Here is a 21,032-nt window from a genome sequence, read left to right as displayed (position 1 = left end):
ACTAATGGAGTGCTGCTAGAATCTGCTTGGGCCTCCGGTTTTTTACAATCTATGTTAATGACTTGGATGAAGAGACGGAGTCATGTATCAAGGTTTTCTGATGATAAGCTGGGTGGAAATGTAATTTGTGGGGAAGGCACAAAGACTGCAAAGAGATACAGACCGATAAAATGAGTGGGCAACAAAAGAGCAGGTGGAGTATAACATGGGGAAGTGTGAAGTTATTCATTTTGGCTGTAAGTTATGAACCTTGTAAAGGTTGATGTTCAGAGAGACTTGGGTGTGCTTGTACAAGAATGTCAAGTTAACATAAAGGTCCAGAAAGCAATTAGGGAGCAAATTGCATGTTGGTCTTTATTGCAAAGGGATTAGAGTATAGGAATAAAGAAGTCTTGGTACATTTGTAGAGGACTTTTGTGAGACCAGATGTAGAATACTGTGTGTTTTGGTCTCCACATTTATGACAATATGTATTTGCATTGGAGGTGGTACAACAAAGATTCACTAAGTTGGTCCCTGGGATGAGAGGACTGTCCCATGATCAGTAAATTGGGTTTATAGTCTCTGGAATTTGGAAGAATGAGAAGCAAGCTCATTGAAACCTACTAGATTCTGAAGCGACGTGATAGATTAGAGATAAGAGATTGTGTCCGTTGGTCGGGGAATCTCAAACGGGGATGCAGTCTCAGACAAAGGGGCCAGTTGTTTAGGATTGGGATGGTGATAAGTTGTCAATCTTTGGAATTCTCTACCTCGATTTGACTCTGAGCAAAGCGTATTGGTAACTGTCAAGTCTCACTGAATTATTTTGTCCCCTCAGATCGATGAGGAAGTCCAGAGGAGAAAGTCGCTCAGTCAGCACAGTTTGGAGAGAACGGGCATTATTTCAGCATGCTACAGACCGCTGAATCCTGGGCTCTATCTTTTACAGGTAGGAACCAATCTTTGTCAATCTGCTAAACAACTTCACCTACATTAAAAGATTTAATGCAAGAATTGTGCCATGCAATACAGGAAACGCCCAGTTATCTTTGTCTCTCTGTCATTTCAAATTTCTGTGGCAGGGGGTGGGTGCAAACAAGTCTTGTTGGAACTCCATTGCTGCTGCTCTCAAGTCTAGTTCATCTCTTTCCTTCAGCTTAAACTGCTTCCTGCTGGAAGACACTAAAAGCATCCCAATAACAGGAGAAAATCAGGGGTAAGAGAGTGAGGAAGTAAAACAATCACTATCACGAGAGGTAAAGTACTGGGCTAAGTAACGGGGCTGAAGCCTGAAAGGTCCCCAGGGCTCGCTGACCTGCATCCTCATGTCCTCACAGTCAGTGCCACAGTCACGCAGTCAGAATCTATTTGGAAGAAGGAAGAAACAACACAAATAAGTGAACGTCAGGGTCATTATCAAGTTACATAAATGAGCAAAGTAGGGTAAGGGATTAAAAGTTAATGTAAGGGAGGTAAGTTAATAGTATTCTTGCATCAGCATTATTGTTAAAAAGGGGGAGTAAATAAGGGGCTTAAGGGTAGCTATGGCAGGAGATCTTGCACCCGTGATAAGCTCCTCCTGTACCATAAGACCACAAGACATAGCAGAATAAGGCCTTTCGGCCCATTGAGTCTGCTGTGCCATTCAATCATGGCTGATATTTTCTCATCCCCATTCTTCTGCTTTCACTCCATAACCCCTGATCCCCTTATTAATCAAGAACCTATCTACCTTTGTCACTCAGTGATTTGACCTCCACACGCTACTGCGGCAAAGAGTTCCACAGATTCATCACCCCCTGGCTGAAGAAATTCCTTCTCATCTCAGTTTTAAAGGATCGTCCCTTCAGTCTGATGTTGTGGCCTCGAGTTCTAGTTTTTCCTACTAGTGGAAAATCCTCTCCACTCTACCTAGTGTCTCACAGTATCCTGTAAGTTTCAATAAGATCCCCCCTCACCCTTCTAAACTCCATTGAGTACAGACCCAGGGTCCTCAACTGCTCCTCTTATGACAAGCTCTTCATTCCAGGGATCATTCTTGTGAACCTCCTCTGGACCCTTTCCAAGGCCAGCACATCCTTCCTTAGGTACGGGGCCCAAAACTGCTCACAATACCCCAAATGGGGTCTGACTAGAGCCAAGTTATACAGCCTCAGAAGTACATCCCTGGTGAAAAAATGAAATGAAAATCGCTAATTGTCACAAGTAGGCTTCAAATTAAATTACTGTGAAAAGCCCCTAGTCGCCACATTCCGGCGCCTGTTCGGGGAGGCTGGTACGGGAATTGAACCGCGCTGCTGGCTTGCCTTGGTCTGCTTTCAAAGCCAGCGATTTAGCCCTGTGCTAAACCAGCCCCATGTCATGTATTCTAGCCCTGTCGACATGAATGCTAACATTGCATTTGCCTTCTTAACTGCCGACTGAACCTGCAGGTTAACCTTAAGAGAATCATGAGCAAGGACTCTCGAGTCCCTTTGTGCTTCTGATTTCCTAAGCCTTTTCCCATTTAGAAAATAGTCTATGCCTTCATTCTTCCTTCCAAAGTGAATAACCTCACACTTTTCCACATTGTATTCCATCTGCCACTTCTTTGCCCACTCTCTTAGCTTGTCCAAGTCCTTCTGCAACCCGCCTGATTCCTCAATACTACCTGTCCCTCTACAAGTCTTTGTATCATCTGCAACTTAGCAACAGTGCCTTCAGTTCCTTCTTCCAGATCATTAATTGTGAAAAGTTGTGGTCCCAGCACAGACCCATGAGGCACACCACTAGTCACCGGCTGCCATCCTGAAAAAGACTCCTTTATCCCCACTCTCTGCCTTCTGCCAATCCTCTATTCATACCAGGATCTTACCCTTAACACCATGGGCTTTTAGGTTATTTAACTGCCTCCTGTAAGGTGCCTTGTCAAAGGCATTCTGGAAATCTAAATAAATCATGTCCACTGGTTCTCCTTTGTCTAACTTCCTTGTTACCGCCTCAAAGAACTGTAACAGATTTGTCAGACATGACCTCCACTTGACGAAGCCGTGCTGACTCAGCCCTATTTTATCATGCACTTCCAGGTACTCCACGATCTCACCTTTAATAACGACTCTAAAATCTTACCAATGACCCAAGTAAGGCTAACCGGCCTATAATTTCCCATTTTCTGCCTCCCTCCCTTCTTAAACAACGGTGTTACATTAGCCTCCAGTGATTCCTGAAAGATCATCACCAATGCCTCCACAATTTCCTCAGCTATCTCCTTTAGAACCCTGGGGTGTAGTCCATCCGGTCCAGGTGACTTATCCACCTTCAGACCTTTCAGTTTCCCCAGAACCTTCTCCTTAGTGATGGCCACTGCACTCACCTCTGCCCCCTGGTTCTCCTGGAACTCTGGCATCCCACTGGTGTCTTCCACCGTGAAGACTGATGCAAAGTAACTAATCAGTTGCTCTGCCATTTCTTTGCCAGAGAAGCTTCAATTGCCCCTGGTGGCCACGTGATCAGGAAGTGTGTCCAACTGCGGCTATTGGTATCCTGGTACACATTGGTACCAATGATATCAGCAGAAAAAGGGATGAGGTCCTGAAAGCAGAATATAGGGAGCTGGGAAATAGATTTATGAAAAACAGGACCCAGAAGATAGGAATCTCTGGATTACTTCCGGTGCCACATGCTAATGAGTATGGAAATAGGAGGTTAGTCCAGATTAATATGTGGTTGGAGAGAAGGTGCAGCAGGGAGGGCTTTAGACTTCTGGGACATTGGGTCCGTTTTGGGGAACGGTGAGACCTGTACAAGCAAATGGGTTGCACCTTTCCACTTTTCCAGCACTTTTCCAGGAGACACATCCGGAGTGAGACTCGTACAGAGTGGGAGATTTAAACTTGGTAATTTGGTGCAGTGAGGTAAATCAGCAAAGGTAAGTGGAAAATCTAATTCTGCTGTTTTTCAGTTAAAAGTGCAGTGTGGAGCTTAGTGTCTGATTGGTTGAAGCTGCCCCCACCCTAATTGCTGAGAGGCAGTTATCTGTCAATCACCTGAGGCCTGTTGAGGCCTGTTTAGGGGCACGTTGTATTATTCTCTTTGAAGTTAAGGTTTTTTTTGAGTCATCGGTTAGCTGAGGTCTGTATAAAAGACAGACAGAGAGCGCACGCAGTAAGCGAGCACTTTTCCAGGAGACACATCCGGAGTGAGACTCGTACAGAGTGAGAATTGAAACTTGGTAATTTGGTGCAGTGAGGTAATTCGGTGCAGAGTGTGAGGAGGTGCTTTTTAACCCTGGTAAGTGACTGGTAAGTCATCTCTCTTTTTCTTTTCATTGTCTAATTTATTTATTTTTATTTTGAAATTCTAGTTGTTTAAGTTTACCAAGGGTTTAAGACATGGCAGGAGATCCCAGACCCGTGTCATGCTCCTCGTGTGCGATGTGGGAGCCCCGGGACACGTCCACTGTCCCTGGCTCCTTCACGTGCAAGAAGTGTGTTCAGTTGCAGCTCTTGTTAGACCGCTTGACGGCTCTGGAGCTGCGGATGGACTCACTTTGGAGCATCCGCGATGCTGAGGAGGTCGTGGATAGCACGTTTAGCGAGTTGGTCACACCGCAGGTGAAGGTTACTGAGGGAGATAGAAAATGGGTGACCAAAAGAAAGAGCAAGAGTAGGAAGGCAGTGCAGGTGTCCCCTGCGGTCATCTCCCTGCAAAACAGATATACCGCTTTGGATACTGTTGAGGGAGATGGCTCACCAGGGGAAGGCAGCAGCAGCCAGGTTCATGGCACCGTGGCTGGCTCTGCTGCACAGCAGGGCAGGAAGAAAAATGGCAGGGCTATAGTGATAGGGGACTCGATCGTAAGGGGAATAGACAGGCGGTTCTGTGGACGCAATCGAGACTCCAGGATGGTATGTTGCCTCCCTGGTGCAAGGGTCAAGGATGTCTCGGAGCGGCTGCAGGACATTCTGGGGGGGGAGGGTGAACAGCCAGCTGTCGTGGTGCGCATAGGCACCAACGATATAGGTAAAAAACGGGATGAGGTCCTACAAGCGGAATTCAGGGAGTTAGGAGTTAAACTAAAAAGTAGGACCTCAAAGGTAGTAATCTCAGGATTGCTACCAGTGCCACGAGCTAGTCAGAGTAGGAATGTCAGGATAGATAGGATGAATGCGTGGCTTGAGAGATGGTGCAAGAGGGAGGGATTCAAATTCCTGGGGCATTGGGACCGGTTCTGGGGGAGGTGGGACCAGTACAAACCGGACGGTCTGCACTTGGGCAGGACTGGAACCGATGTTTTCTAGAGCTGTTGGGGAGGGTTTAAACTAATGTGGCAGGGGGATGGGAACCAATGCTGGAAGTTGGAAGGTAGTAAAACAGGGACAGAAACAAAAGGAAGTAAGGGGAAAAGTGCAAGGCAGAGAAGACATCGTCAGAAATCCATAAGGGCGACAGTACAAGGTACAGTGACTGAGGGGAGCACAGTGAATAGGCCCAGTAATAACAAAAGGAATAAAACTGGAGATGTTAAGATTCAAAACAGAGGTAAAAAAACCAACATAAGTGTACTTTACCTGAATGCTCGTAGTATTCGGAATAAAGTAAATGAGTTGGTGGCACAAATCATCGTAAATGACTATGATTTAGTGGCCATTACTGAAACATGGTTAAAGGATGGTCACGACTGGGAGTTAAATATCCGAGGGTATCAAACTATTCGGAAGGACAGAGTGGATGGTAAGGGAGGTGGTGTTGCTCTGTTATTTAAGGATGACATCCGGGCAATAGTAAGGGATGACATCGGTGCTATGGAGGATAAGGTTGAATCCATTTGGGTGGAAATCAGGAATAGTAAGGCGAAAAAGTCACTGATAGGAGTAGTCTATCGGCCACCAAATAGTAACGAGATGGTGGGGCAGGCAATAAACAAAGAAATAACTGATACATGTAGAAATGGTACAGCAGTTATCATGGGGGATTTTAATCTACATGTCGATTGGTTTAACCAGGTCGGTCAAGGCAACCGTGAGGAGGAGTTTATAGAATGTATCCGCGATAGTTTCCTAGAACAGTATGTAATGGAACCTACGAGGGAACAAGCGGTCCTAGATCTTGTCCTGTGTAATGAGACAGGATTGATTCATGATCTCATAGTTAGGGATCCTCTCGGAAGGAGCGATCACAATATGGTGGAATTTAAAATACAGATGGAGGGTGAGAAAGTAAAATCAAATACTAGTGTTTTGTGTTTAAACAAAGGGATTACAAGGGGATGAGAGAAGAACTAGCTAAGGTAGACTGGGAGCTAAGACTTTATGGTGGAACAGTTGAGGAACAGTGGAGAACCTTCCAAGCGATTTTTCACAGTGCTCAGCAAAGGTTTATACCAACAAAAAGGAAGGACGGAAGAAAGAGGGAAAATCGACCGTGGATATCTAAGGAAATAAGGGAGAGTATCAAATTGAAGGAAAAAGCATATAAAGTGGCAAAGATTGCTGGGAGATTAGAGGACTGGGAAATCTTTAGGGGGCAACAGAAAGCTACTAAAAAAGCTATAAAGAAGAGTAAGATAGAGTATGAGAGTAAACTTGCTCAGAATATAAAAACAGACAGTAAAAGTTTTTACAAATATATAAGACAAAAAAGAGTGGCTAAGGTAAATATCGGTCCGTTAGAGGATGAGAAGGGAGTTTTAATAATGGGAAATGAGGAAATGGCTGAGGAACTGAACAGGTTTTTTGGGTCGGTCTTCACAGTGGAAGACACAAATAACATGCCAGCGACTGATAGAAATGAGGCTATGACAGGTGAGGACCTTGAGAGGATTGTTATCACTAAGGAGGGAGTGATGGGCAAGCTAATGGGGCTAAAGGTAGACAAGTCTCCTGGCCCTGATGGAATGCATCCCAGAGTGCTAAAAGAGATGGCTAAGGAAATTGCAGATGCACTAGTGATAATTTACCGAAATTCACTAGACTCTGGGGTGGTCCCGGTGGATTGGAAATTAGCAAACGTGACGCCACTGTTTAAAAAAGGAGGTAGGCAGAAAGCAGGAAATTATAGGCCAGTGAGTTTAACTTCGGTAATAGGGAAGATGCTGGAATCTATCATCAAGGAAGAAATTGCGAGGCATCTGGATAGAAATTGTCCCATTGGGCAGACGCAGCATGGGTTCGTAAAAGGCAGGTCATGCCTAACTAATTTAGTGGAATTTTTTGAGGACATTACCAGTGCAGTAGATAACGGGGAGCCGATGGATGTGGTATATCTGGATTTCCAGAAAGCCTTTGACAAGGTGCCACACAAAAGGTTGCTGCATAAGATAAAGATGCATGGCATTAAGGGTAAAGTAGTAGCATGGATAGAGGATAGGTTAATTAATAGAAAGCAAAGAGTTGGGATAAATGGGTGTTTCTCTGGTTGGCAGTCAGTGGCTAGTGGTGTCCCTCAGGGATCCGTGTTGGGCCCACAATTGTTCACAATTTACATTGATGATTTGGGAGTTGGGGACCAAGGGCAATGTGTCCAAGTTTGCAGATGACACTAAGATGAGTGGTAAAGCGAAAAGTGCAGAGGATACTGGAAGTCTGCAGAGGGATTTGGATAGGTTAAGTGAATGGGCTCGGGTCTGGCAGATGGAATACAATGTTGACAAACGTGAGGTTATCCATTTTGGTAGGAATAACAGCAAACGGGATTATTATTTAAATGATAAAATATTAAAGCATGCCGCTGTTCAGAGGTAGCCATGATGTGGAGATGCCGGCGTTGGACTGGGGTGAGCACAGTAAGAAGTCTTACAACACCAGGTTAAAGTCCAACCGGTTTGTTTCAAACACGAGCTTTTGGAGCACGGCTCCTTCTTCAGGTGAATGGAAAGGCTTGTTCCAGAAATGTTTATATAAACATTTCTGGAACAAGCCTTTCCATTCACCTGAAGAAGGAGCCGTGCTCCGAAAGCTCGTGTTTGAAACAAACCGGTTGGACTTTAACCTGGTGTTGTAAGACTTCTTACTGTGCTGTTCAGAGAGACTTGGGTGTGCTAGTGCATGAGTCACAGAAGGTTGGTTTACAAGTGCAACAGGTGATTAAGAAGGCAAATGGAATTTTGTCCTTCATTGCTAGAGGGATGGAGTTTAAGACTAGGGAGGTTATGTTGCAATTGTATAAGGTGTTAGTGCGGCCACACCTGGAGTATTGTGTTCAGTTTTGGTCTCCTTACTTGAGAAAGGACGTACTGGCGCTGGAGGGTGTGCAGAGGAGATTCACTAGGTTAATCCCAGAGCTGAAGGGGTTGGATTATGAGGAGAGGTTGAGTAGACTGGGACTGTACTCGTTGGAATTTAGAAGGATGAGGGGGGGATCTTATAGAAACATTTAAAATTATGAAGGGAATAGATAGGATAGGTGCGGGCAGGTTGTTTCCACTGGCGGGTGACAGCAGAACTAGGGGGCATAGCCTCAAAATAAGGGGAAGTAGATTTAGAACTGAGTTTAGGAGGAACTTCTTCACCCAAAGGGTTGTGAATCTATGGAATTCCTTGCCCAGTGAAGCAGTTGAGGCTCCTTCATTACATGTTTTTAAGGTAAAGATAGATAGTTTTTTGAAGAATAAAGGGATTAAGGGTTATGGTGTTCGGGCCGGAAAGTGGAGCTGAGTCCACAAAAGATCAGCCATGATCTAATTGAATGGCGGAGCAGGCTCGAGGGGCCAGATGGCCTACTCTTGCTCCTAGTTCTTATGTTCTTATGTTCTTATACCTGAACTGAAATGTGACCAGTATCCTTGCAGTGAGGTTTGCTCGTGCTGTTGGGGAGGGTTTAAACTATTTTGGCAGGAGGGGGGGGGCGGATTCTGAGAGAATGTTCAGTAGGGGGTGATGCAAAGCCAAATTAGAAGAGGCAGCAAGTGAATCAGCAAGAGAGGCATCGAGGTTGTAGACCAGTCAAGTCACAAGGGAGTTTGCCAAGATTGGATGGCATTTATTTCAATGCAAGGTGTCTGATGAACAAGGCAGATGAGTTGAGGGCACAAATTAAAGCATGGGGAATATGATGTCATTCCTGCCACTGAAACATGGTTGAGAAAGGACCAGGCTTGGCAGCTCAATATTCCAGGATATAGGAACTTCAAGTGAGATAGGGAAGGAAGTAAAAGAGGAGGGGTTGCCGTAATTTTGATCAGGGAATCAATTACAGCAGTAAGGAGGGACGACATCTTAGAAAGCTCTCCAAACAAAGATGTATGTGTCGAACCTAAAAACCAAAAAGGAGCAATCACATTGCTGGGAGTGTTCTATAGGCTCCCTAACAGTCCGAGGATGCAGAAGAGCAGATATGTCGAAAAGGTTCGGTGATAGTGGGGGATTTCAACTTCCCTGACATTAACTGGGGTGGCCATAGTGTAAAATGTTTAGAGGGAATGGAATTCTTAAAATGGAGAATTTTTAAAGTCAGAACATAGGTCCTACAAGTGAGGGGGCGATCCTGGACTTAATTTTCGGTAACTAAGCCGGGCAAGTGTTTGAAGTATCAGTGCGGGAGCATTTTGCAGACAGTGATCATAACTCGGTTAGATTCAAGATTGTTAAGGAAAAGGACAAAAATGGGCCTGAAATCAAAGTTCTAAACTGGGGGAAGGCTGATTTTAATAAGAGATATGATTTAGCCAGAGTGGACTGGGAGCAGACACTTCTAGGTAAATCTCTGCCAGAACAGTGGGGCACATTCAAGAAGGAAATGGGGAGAGTGCAGGGCTAACATGTTCCAATCAAGGAAAATGAAATGAAGTGAAAATCGCTTATTGTCACGAGTAGGCTTCAAATGAAGTTACTGTGAAAAGCCCCTAGTCGCCACATTCCAGCGCCTGTTTGGGGAGGCTGGTACGGGAATTGAACCGTGCTGCTGGCCTGCCTTGGTCTGCTTTAAAAGCCAGCGATTTAGCCTAGTGTGCTAAACCAGCCTCTGGGTGGGACCAACAAACTCCGTGAACCCTGGATATCGAGGAATGTACAGTATTGGATAAGGAGGAAAAGGGAGGCATATGGCAGATATTGAGGGCTCAAAGTCCGAGAGGTATATAGAATGTGCGAGGGAACTTGAGAAGGAAATTAGGAGAGCAAAAAAGGCGACATGAAAGGATACTGGCAGGTAAAATAAAGGAAAATCCTCAGTTTTTGTAAGTGCATTAAGGGTATAACTAGGGAAAGTGCATTAAATATTGGTGGGAAAGCAAGTTGCTAGGAGGACACAGAGATTCTGCAAAGGGATATAGACAGGTTATGCGAGTGGACAGAAATTTGGCAGATGGAGTATAATCTGGGAAAATATGCACTTCAGTCAGAAGAAAAAAGCAAAATATTATTTAAATGAACGCTGAACACTGAGGTAAAGCGCGATCTGGGTGTCCTTCTACATAATTTCTACATAAGAAATCTCCCATTTAAGGCAGAGATGAGGTGAAATTTCTTCCTGCAGGGAGGTTGTTGATCTTTGGAATTCTCTTGTTGGAGAGCAGTCGCCTAGGTCATTGAATATAGTTAAGGCCATGTGGAGAGATTTTTGATCTACAGGGGAGGTAAGGATTATTAGGGGGAGATGGGGGGGTTGTTGGTTAATGTCTCCTGTCCCTTTGAGTCAAAAGGCCGTGTACTCCATCCTCATTCCAGACTCTCTTCCCGAGGGAGTGTTGCATTGTCACAGGCGCTGTGTGAAACCGAGACCCTGTCTGACCTTACTGGTGGACACAGAAGATCCCACATATGCCATTTTGCAGAGGAGAATGAGAGTTCTCTCCGGTGTCCCAGTAAATATTTATTCCCCAATCAACATCACAGAAGCAGATTATTTGGTGACTATCACATTGCTGATTGTGGAAGCTTGCTGTGCGCACGTTGGCTGCTGTGTTTCCTAATTTACAACAGTGATTACAGTTTAAAAAGTACTTCATTAGCTTTGAATTGATTTGGATTGTCATGAAAGGCACAATTTAAGTGCAAATCTGTCTTTCCTACCGGTGTTGCTGTGATAGAGTTGATGCACTGTTATCTGTCCGTAACGACACAGCCCTGCTGTTATCAGTGAATGTTTGGTGTTCATGGGGAGCCGCTCAATGCTGTGATCAGTCCTGTATTAAAGGAGTTGCTATTGTGTAGATTGTACATCGTGCAATGTGCAAAACAATGCTGTGCTTTGTTTATTTCAGGAATCCTTCCTTGCTCCAGAATTCCACAATATTGTCACCTACTGCAGAAGTGAAGATGCAGATTTTGAAGGGCTGCTGGACCATGTTCATTCATTGCCGGGTATGTGTATAAAACCTTTGGTCAAGAGTAAGAAATAAAGATACAGTGTTTTGTACAAATAGACCGATATTCGTCAGGCAGGAATGTTAAATATTTCTGTACAAATTCACTATAACTTGAGAGAAAATTGAATAAAATTGTAACAATAGAGGAAGTGGTCGGTGTAAAATCAAACAGAATCAGTCCCAGTAGATCAATGTCCCTGGTCTGGTTATGCTGTGACCTTTAGTCTATTTACACTGTGTAGGTGAGACGGTGACTTTGTTGTGACTGTGGAAATGTTAATTGTTTCTCACTCCACAGATGGATGGATGACTGATTTGAGTAATTCCGGCATTTTGGGGTGGCCCGGTAGCAGTGTTAACACTGTTGCTTCAGAGTCCAGGGTCCCAGGTTTGATTCACTGTCTGTGTGGAGTCTGCACTTTCTCCCCGTGTCTGCGTGGGTTTCCTCCGGGTGCCCCAGTTTCCTCCCACAAGTCCCGAAAGATGTGCTGTTAGGTGAATTGGGTCAAGTGAGAGTACCTTCAAGAAATGGGTGTTTATCAAATAGCTCTAATGGGTATACTTTAAGAAATGGGTGTTTGTCACATGGCTCCATGGTCCCGGGTTTGGGGGGGGGGGCACGGTGGCCTGGCCCACCGATCTGCGGGCGGGCCTGTGCCGTGGGGACACTCTTTCCCTCCACGCTGGCCTCTATAAGGCTCCGCCATGGCTGGCGCGAAGAAGAAACCCCCTGCGCATGCGCAGGAAACATGGCAGCGGTTCTGCGCATGCGCCAACTCGCACCGGCAGGCGGAGGACCTTTGGCGCCAACCACTCCAGCGCCGGCCTAGCCCCCGGAAATGCAGAGGATTCCGCAACTTCCGGGCAGCCCGCACCGGAGTGGTTCACGCCGCACTTTGGCGCCGGTACGGGCTGCCCCACCGATTGCGGGAGAATCCCGGCCCTGATCTCTGTGTTAAAGAGGGTATTTGTCTCATGGTTGTTGTAAGGAAAGATTAAGGGTTACTTATAGAGTACTGTATTCTTTGGGGGGGGGCGTATTTTAGCTGATGGTTGCTGAGATGTTTACTGTCTGTGTATAAAAATGTTAATGGGATTCATAGAATAAACATTGTTTTTTGTTTAAAAATACTTTTAATTTTCTGTTGCATCACACCTGCAGAGTGGGCCCTTGTTCTCCCCATAACCAAAATCTATTTAAAGTTGTGGGTCAAGTGAACTCCATGATATACTTTGGGGTTCTCTAAACCCTGGCTCGTAATAATTGGACATTCTGAATTCTCCCTCTGTGTACCCGAACAGGCGCCGGAATGTGGCGACTAGGGGATTTTCACAGTAACTTCATTGCAATATTAATGGAAGCCCACTTGTGACAATACTAAAGATTATAATGTAGATTATTTTAGATTGGTTTAGCTCAGTGAGCTAGACAGCTGGTTTGTGATGCAGAACAAGGCCAGCAGCGCGGATTCAATTCCCGTACCAGCCTCCCCGAACAGGCGACGGAATGTGGCGACTAGGGGCTTTTCACAGTAACTTCATACTTGTGACAATAAAAGGTTATTATTATTAGAACTAGGGGGCCTCTCAAAAAAGCTGAAGTTAGGCCCTGCAGGAGTGAAATAAGGAAACATTTAGTTAACAAAGGGTGCCAGAAATGTGGAGCTCTCTTCAGCAAATCACAATTAATGCTAGATTGGCATGTTTTTTTTTAGTCAAATGTACGGAAGGATATGGTGGCAAGGGCAGGGAATTGGGGTTAGGTTACAGATCAGCATGTGTGGAGTTTGCACGTTCTCCCCGTGTTCGCGTGGGTTTCACCCCACAACACAAAGATGTGCAGGGTAGGTGGATTGGCCATGCTAAATTGCCCCTTAATTGGAAAAAAATAATTGGGTACTCTAAATTTATTCAACAAAAGGTTACAGATATGCCATCATCTAATTGAATGTTGGAACTAATGGCCTTGCCCTGTGTTCCTGACAATGTTGGAGTTAAACCCGGTGAACTGGATTTTGAGGCCAGTTTTAAAAATGTGTTGCAAATGTCCATTATTCTGATTCCACCTCCACCTAGTTGTGTCAGATCCAGTGGAAGGTTTGTGAAGCAGTTACAGGCCTAATGAAATTCCTGGTACCGAGGGCAGCCTGAGGGTGGAGTCTGGTACTCCCCAAGGATTCCTAAGCGATGTGCAAATCAGTTCCTGGTAGCATGCTGCAGAGGTGTACAGAGGTACAGTGAAAAGTATTGTTCTGCTTATAGTCCAGACAGATCATTCCATACATGACAAACATAGGACATACATAAATACAGAGACACAGGCATCAGGTGAAGCATACAGGAGTGTAGAGCTACTCAGTAGAGAAGATGTTTGAAGAGATCAGATCAGTCCATAAGAGGGTCGTTTAGGAGTCTGGTAACAGTGGGGAAGGAGCTGTTTTTGAATCTGTTGGTGCGTGTTCTCAGACTTCCGTATCTCCTGCCCGATGGAAGAAGTTGGAAGAGTGAGTAAGCCGGGTGGGAGGGGTCTTTGATTATGTTGCCTGCTTTCCCCAGGCAGAGGGAGGTGTAGATGGAGTCAATGGATGGGAGGCAGGTTCGTTTGATGGACTGGGATGTGGGGCTGTGTTCACGACTCTCTGAAGTTTTTTACGGTCTTGGGCCGAGCAAATGCCATACCAGGCTGTGATACAGCCAGATAGGATGCTTTCTATGGTGCACCTGTAAAAATTGGTAAGAGTCGATGTGGACATGCCGAATTTCCTTAGTTTCCTGAGGACGTATAGGTGCTGTTGTGCTTTCTTGGTCGTAGCGTCAACGTGGGTGGACCAGGATAGATTGTTGGTGATGTGCACACCTAGGAATTTGGTTACAGAACCATGGTGGGTAAGTAGTTAAAAACAGATTCACCATAATCTAATTGACTGATTGAACAGGCTTGAGGGGCTGAATGGCCTCCTCTTTTATTATTTATCTGTGTTACTATGTTTCAGTCGTGTACAGATAATGTGTCTAAAATGTTTAGAAAGGCAATCAATTGACTGTTTTCCTTGTTTCTACCCTTCCTCGTAGCTGAGAGAGTTTATTCAATCCCTGTGTTCACTGAAGAATTCTGCAGCCAGTTGATTGGAGAGCTTGAGAATTTTGAACAGTCCAACATGCCAAAGGGTAGACCCAACACTATGAATAACTATGGGGTAAGATGTGAAGACACACCTGGTCGGTCAGTTAAGTAACTGGGATCATTATTCACCAGTTACACATTTCCATTGTACATCTGCATGAAAACCAGCTCCTTGCTTGTCCAGTTCCCAGCTGAGAGAAATCATGCACAGGGTCAATGTTACATCTTCATGTGACAGAAGGAGTTTAATACAATTCAGGGTAGTACCTAGGGCCCATATGACACAGGAAAGAGCGAGCAGATTCTTCACAGAGGGAGGTTTTAAATGTGAGAGTATAAAGGAAGACCAGTTAACCTTGTCCACATGGTTAGTGGGGTTCTGGGTCTCGGTATTTAAAACATTATCAAAAGTTTTGGGGGTAAAATATTACCAGGACCTCTTGAGGCAATTTTTGGAGTGTGGGACTAATAGAAGGGGAAGGGGCCTTTACCACATTGACCGCCCAGAGGTGAATTTTGTTAAATTGGAAATCCGCCAGAAATGCCGCTATGTTTGGGGAGGTGGGAAGTTCTTTAAACTTGAGAAAATTAAGTTTTGCCCATCACGGCTCAGATGGGGAATTCTGGATGAGATAGAAGCTGTTCCTGGCTCTATTTTCAGATCTGTTTGTTGCAAGCCGGTAAAGGGACGGGATCAGGGGTAGGGGCGAGATGGGAAGAGGGGTAAGGAAAATTAGAAAGGTTTAGTTGAAATAAGAGAAAAAAATATCAAATTAGGACGATTGTATTTTGTTTATTTTGTTATTGATTGATTGTATATCCTTCTTTGTATAAAAATATATTTTTTAAATGTTCCTAGCTGAGAGCTCATAAAGTGTTCTGTACTTTCATAAACATCTTCGAGCTATTTTCATTTCAGTCAGCAAAACTGGTTAAAATCATGAGACGGACAAGGAGAGGAGGAGAGTCGGAGGGGCAGAGAGAGGAGGGGAGGCAGAGAGAGGAGGGAGGCAGAGAGAGGAGGGGAGGCAGAGAGAGGAGGGGAGGCAGAGAGAGGAGGGGAGGCAGAGAGAGGAGGGGAGGCAGAGAGAGGAGGGGGGGGCAGAGAGAGGAGGCGGGGCGGAGGGGCCAGAGAGAGGGAGAGGACCAGAGAGAGGGGGAGGGCCAGAGGGGCAGAGCAAGAGAGAGAAAGACGGGGGCAGAGTGAGAGAGACAGAGGGGCAGAAAGAGCAATGGGCAGACTGAGAAAGAGAGGTGGCTGGGGCAGAGAGAGAGAGAAGCGGCTGGGAGGGAGGGGAGAATGGAGGGAGGGTGGGGAGGGATGGTGTAGAGGCAGAGGGGTGGGGAATGGTGGTGTGGGATGGATAAGGTGAGGGAGCCGGGAAGCGGGCGAGGGAGCCGGGGAGAGAGAGGACAGAGGGAGAGATGGAAAAAGGAGAGACAGACAGACCGGGAAGAAAGACAGAGAAGCATAAGGCAGATGAGAGGAGAGGATAGAGGGTGACAGAGAGAGAAGAATATAAAATAAAGGAGAAACAGCTCGTGTGTAATGGGGTTAGAGACTGGCTAGGGGTGACACATGCGCACAAAATATGGGGTTTGGATGAATTTTCAATGGTTAAAAGTCAGTGGGACAGGTACTGGAGGAAAATGCTGGCGGGGTTATTTTTAACTGTCTGATTTGGAGGGTTCGGTTTTTAATCTTTGTGATTTGATTCTTGCTTATCGTGCAAATACATCCTGACTGAACGGCACAGATTAAAACATTTTCATCATTTGATCAAGGTGCTTTTGAATGAGCTTGGATTTGATGAGACATTTATTACTTCACTGCGTGAGGATTATCTTCAGCCAATCACGTCACTCCTTTACCCAGATTGTGGCGGTTGCAAGTTGGACAGTCACAAGGCGTTTATAGTAAAATACGCTGTAAACCAAGACTGTGAATTAAGTTTCCATTATGACAATGCTGAAGTTACTCTCAACGTGTCACTCGGAAAAGAATTTAGTGAAGGGAACCTCTACTTTGGAAACATGAGACAGGTACTGTAGAAAATCGTTTTAAGTTCTCATAGTATTCAGCCATTAACTCCCCCTATGTCACTCCATTTCCTTCCATCTCCAGTACCACTGACTACTAATTACAACAATAAACTTTATTAGTGTCACAAGTGTAATGGGCCAGGGTTTAGAGAACACCAAAGTATATCATGGAGTTCACCTGGCCCACAACGTTTAATAGATTTTGGTTATGGGGAGCACAAGGGCCCACTTTACAGGTGTGATGCAACAGATTCTTAAGTATTTTTAAACAAACCAATGTTTATTCTATGAATCCTGTTAACATTTTATAAACACACAGTAAACATCTTATCAACTACCAACACAGATACCCCCCCCAAGATACAGTACTCTATACATAACCCTTAGTAACTTTCCTTACAACATCCATAAGCCAAACATCCTTTTTCCTACAAAGACAGTAGGTTTGCATTTCTTACAGAAACAGGTATTACTTTGAAATTATCAAGTGATCTGGAGACATTCTTTAGCATGAAGAGAGCGAGACCAAAATACACCTCCTTGGTTTGGATGCAGATCCCCAACTGAAAACCGAAAGTCGAACTCACAGCTTCCAGCTCAAAACGAAAGTAAAAAGCAGAGCCAGAGCCCAGCTCCACCCACACAATGACATCACTGCAGCCACGTGAGAAGACAAACATTTCTTAAAGCGACATTCCCATGACAATTGTCAAAAGTAGGCTTACATAAACACTGCAATGAAGTTACTGTGAAAATTACCAATAGGTGTCACGTCCCTGGCCATTCACATCTCAGCTGTGGCTCCTTCGATAGCTCTCACATCTCTTCGTCAGAATGTTATGGGTTAAGACCTATTTCAGCGACTTCACTATGCTGAAATTCCGAGCACAGTGCGAGGGTTAGTACTGAGGGAGTGCTGCACTATCAGAGGGTCAGTACTGAGGGAGTGCTGCACTGTCAGAGGGTCAGTACTGAGGGAGTGCCACACTGTCAGAGGGTCAGTACTGAGGGAGTGCTGCACCGTCAGAGGGTCAGTACTGAGGGAGTGCCGCACTGTCAGAGGGTCAGTACTCAGAGAGTGCTGCACTGTCAGAGGGTCAGTACTGAGGGAGTGCTGCACTGTCAGAGGGTCAGTACTGAGGGGGTGCCGCACTGTCAGAAGGTCAGCACTGAGGGAGTCCACACAGTCAGAGGGTCAGTACTGAATGAGTGCTGCACTGTCAGAGGGTCAGTACTGAGGGAGTGCTGCACTGTCAGAGGGTCAGTACTGAGGGAGTGCCGCACTGTCAGAAGGTCAGCACTGAGGGAGTGCGCACTGTCAGAGGGTCAGTACTGAATGAGTGCTGCACTGTCAGAGGGTTAGTACTGAGGGAGTACCGCACTGTCAGGGTCAGTACTGAGGGAGTGCTGCACTGTCAGAGTGTCAGTACTGAGGGAGTGCCGCACTGTCAGAGGGTCAGTACTGAGAGAGCGCCGCACTGTCAGAGGGTCAGTACTGAGGGACTGCTGCACTGTCAGAGGGTCAGTACTGAGGGACTGCTGCACTGTCAGAGGGTCAGTACTGAGGGAGTGCTGCACTGTCAGAGGGTCAGTACTGAGGGAGTGCTGCACTGTCAGAGGGTCAGTACTGAGGGAGTGCTGCACTGTTGGATGGTCAGGAGTGAGGGAGTGCTGCACTGTCAGAGGGTCAGTACTGAGGGAGTGCTGCACTGTCAGAGGGTCAGTACTGAGGGAGTGCCGCACTGTCAGAGGGTCAGTACTGAGGGAGTGCTGCACTGTCAGAGGGTCAGTACTGAGGGAGTGCTGCACTGTCAGAGGGTCAGTACTGAGGGAGCGCTGCACTGCTGGGTGGTCGGGGTGAGGGAGTGCTGCACTGTCAGAGGGTCAGTACTGAGGGACTGCTGCACTGTCAGAGGGTCAGTACTGAGGGAGTGCTGCACTGTCAGAGGGTCAGTACTGAGGGAGTGCCGCACTGTCAGAGGGTCAGTACTGAGGGAGTGCCGCACTGTCAGAGGTCAGTACTGAGGGAGTGCTGCACTGTCAGAGGGTCAGTACTGAGGGAGTGCTGCACTGTCAGAGGGTCAGTACTGAGGGAGTGCCGCACTGTCAGAAGGTCAGCACTGAGGGAGTGCGCACTGTCAGAGGGTCAGTACTGAATGAGTGCTGCACTGTCAGAGGGTTAGTACTGAGGGAGTACCGCACTGTCAGGGTCAGTACTGAGGGAGTGCTGCACTGTCAGAGTGTCAGTACTGAGGGAGTGCCGCACTGTCAGAGGGTCAGTACTGAGAGAGCGCCGCACTGTCAGAGGGTCAGTACTGAGGGACTGCTGCACTGTCAGAGGGTCAGTACTGAGGGACTGCTGCACTGTCAGAGGGTCAGTACTGAGGGAGTGCTGCACTGTCAGAGGGTCAGTACTGAGGGAGTGCTGCACTGTCAGAGGGTCAGTACTGAGGGAGTGCTGCACTGTTGGATGGTCAGGAGTGAGGGAGTGCTGCACTGTCAGAGGGTCAGTACTGAGGGAGTGCTGCACTGTCAGAGGGTCAGTACTGAGGGAGTGCCGCACTGTCAGAGGGTCAGTACTGAGGGAGTGCTGCACTGTCAGAGGGTCAGTACTGAGGGAGTGCTGCACTGTCAGAGGGTCAGTACTGAGGGAGCGCTGCACTGCTGGGTGGTCGGGGTGAGGGAGTGCTGCACTGTCAGAGGGTCAGTACTGAGGGACTGCTGCACTGTCAGAGGGTCAGTACTGAGGGAGTGCTGCACTGTCAGAGGGTCAGTACTGAGGGAGTGCCGCACTGTCAGAGGGTCAGTACTGAGGGAGTGCCGCACTGTCAGAGGGTCAGTACTGAGGGAGTGCTGCACTGTCAGAGGGTCAGTACTGAGGGAGTGCTGCACTGTCAGAGGGTCAGTACTGAGGGAGTGCTGCACTGTCAGAGGGTCAGTACTGAGGGAGCGCTGCACTGCTGGGTGGTCGGGGTGAGGGAGTGCTGCACTGTCAGAGGGTCAGTACTGAGGGAGTGCTGCACTGTCAGAGGGTCAGTACTGAGGGAGTGCTGCACTGTCAGAGGGTCAGTACTGAGGGAGCGCTGCACTGCTGGGTGGTCGGGGTGAGGGAGAGCTCTGCTATTAGAGGGTCAGTACTGGGTAAATGGTGAATATTGTAAAAGTGGGTGTATGGACAGAATCGGGAGTAAATTGAAACCCTTGTACTCTTTCCATTTTTCTGTATTAAGTGTGGCCTTTGGAGAAGAAAACATAAAACTGAGGAAGATGGTTGTGGTGGTTGACGGTCAACCATCTCAGTTCCAGGACATCACTGCAGGAGTTTCTCGGGGTAGTATCCTAGCTCCAGCCAATGACCTACCAAAGGTCGGAAATGAGAATGTTTGCTGATGACGGCACAATGTTCAGCACCATTTGTGATTCCTCAGATAATGAAGCAGTCCCTGTCCAAATGCAGCAAGACCCGGACAATATCCAGGCTTGGGGCTGACAAGTGGCAAGTAACATTCATGTCACACAAGTGCCAGGCAATGACCATCTCCTACAAGAGAGGATCTAACCATCGCCCCATGACATTCAATGGCATTAGCATCACTGAATCTCTTACTATCAGCATCCTGCGGGTTACCATTGACCAGAAACTGAACTGGACTAGCCATGTCCATGTGGACCCCCCCCCCCCCCCCCCCCCCCCCCCCCCAAAAGCCTGCCCATCCTTTACAAAGCACAAGTCAAGAGTTTAATGGAATTCTCTCCACTTGCCTGGATGAGCGCAGCTCCAACAACACTCAAGAAGTTCAACACCATCCACGACAAAGCAGCCCACTTGATTGGCACCCCTTCCATAAATATTCACTCCCTCCACCACCGACGCACAGTAGCAGCTGTGTGTACCATCTACAAAATGTACTGCACTACAAAATCTACAAAAATCACCAAGGCTCCTCAGACTTCACCTTCCAAACCCATGACCACTACCATCTAGAAGGACAAGAGCAGCAGATACCTGGGAACCCCATTGTGGCTGTACCTACACCGCATGGACTGCAACGGTTCAAGAAGGCAACTCACCACCACATTGCACCTCATTGGCCATTAAGGATGGGCAATGAATACTGGCTTAGCCAGTGAAGCCTACATCCCAGGAATGAATAAAATGTGTTTCATATCCGCCAGAGGATTATTTATTCTGGTATTCATCTCAAAATTCTAAACGCTACAACAATTACTCAGTATATCAGTACTCATTCACTCACACCTTACACAACACACATTCACACACACTCCACACCTGGAAATATATCGCCGTTCCTTCACTGTCGCAGGGTCAAAATCCTGGAACTCCCTCCCTAACAGCACTGTGGGCGTACCTACACCACATGGACTGCAGTGGTTGAAGAAGGCCATGAAGTGGATTGGCCATGCTAAATTGCTCTTCGTGTCCAAAAAAATGTTAGATGGGGTTGCTGGGTTATGGGGATAGGGTAGAGGTGTCGGCTTGGGTAGGGTGCTCTTTCCAAGGGCACAGTGCAGACTCGATGGGCCAAATGGCCTCCTTCTGCACTGTAAATTCCATGAAAAGGCAACTCACCACTACCT

At 46.6% G+C, this 21,032-nt stretch overlaps 1 protein-coding gene across 2 annotated transcripts in view; it reads left to right on the top strand.

Moving 5' to 3' along the window:
• The first annotated feature begins 805 nt into the window (after positions 1-805).
• Positions 806-21,032, top strand: part of LOC119968157 (2-oxoglutarate and iron-dependent oxygenase domain-containing protein 2-like) — a 61,657-nt gene continuing 41,430 nt past the window's right edge. For both annotated transcript variants that reach the window (XM_038801201.1, XM_038801232.1), the window contains exons 1-4: positions 806-931; positions 11,162-11,261; positions 14,339-14,463; positions 16,176-16,433. In XM_038801201.1, coding sequence (XP_038657129.1) covers positions 14,425-14,463; positions 16,176-16,433 — 297 coding nt within the window. In that variant the 5' untranslated portion in view covers positions 806-931; positions 11,162-11,261; positions 14,339-14,424. The remainder of the gene's footprint in view (positions 932-11,161; positions 11,262-14,338; positions 14,464-16,175; positions 16,434-21,032) is intronic.

Source organism: Scyliorhinus canicula, chromosome 1 (genome assembly GCF_902713615.1).
Source record: "Scyliorhinus canicula chromosome 1, sScyCan1.1, whole genome shotgun sequence".
NCBI lineage: Eukaryota > Metazoa > Chordata > Chondrichthyes > Carcharhiniformes > Scyliorhinidae > Scyliorhinus > Scyliorhinus canicula.
The sequence above is the reverse complement of the archived record's forward strand: the minus strand, read 5'-3'. Positions and strand labels throughout refer to the sequence as shown.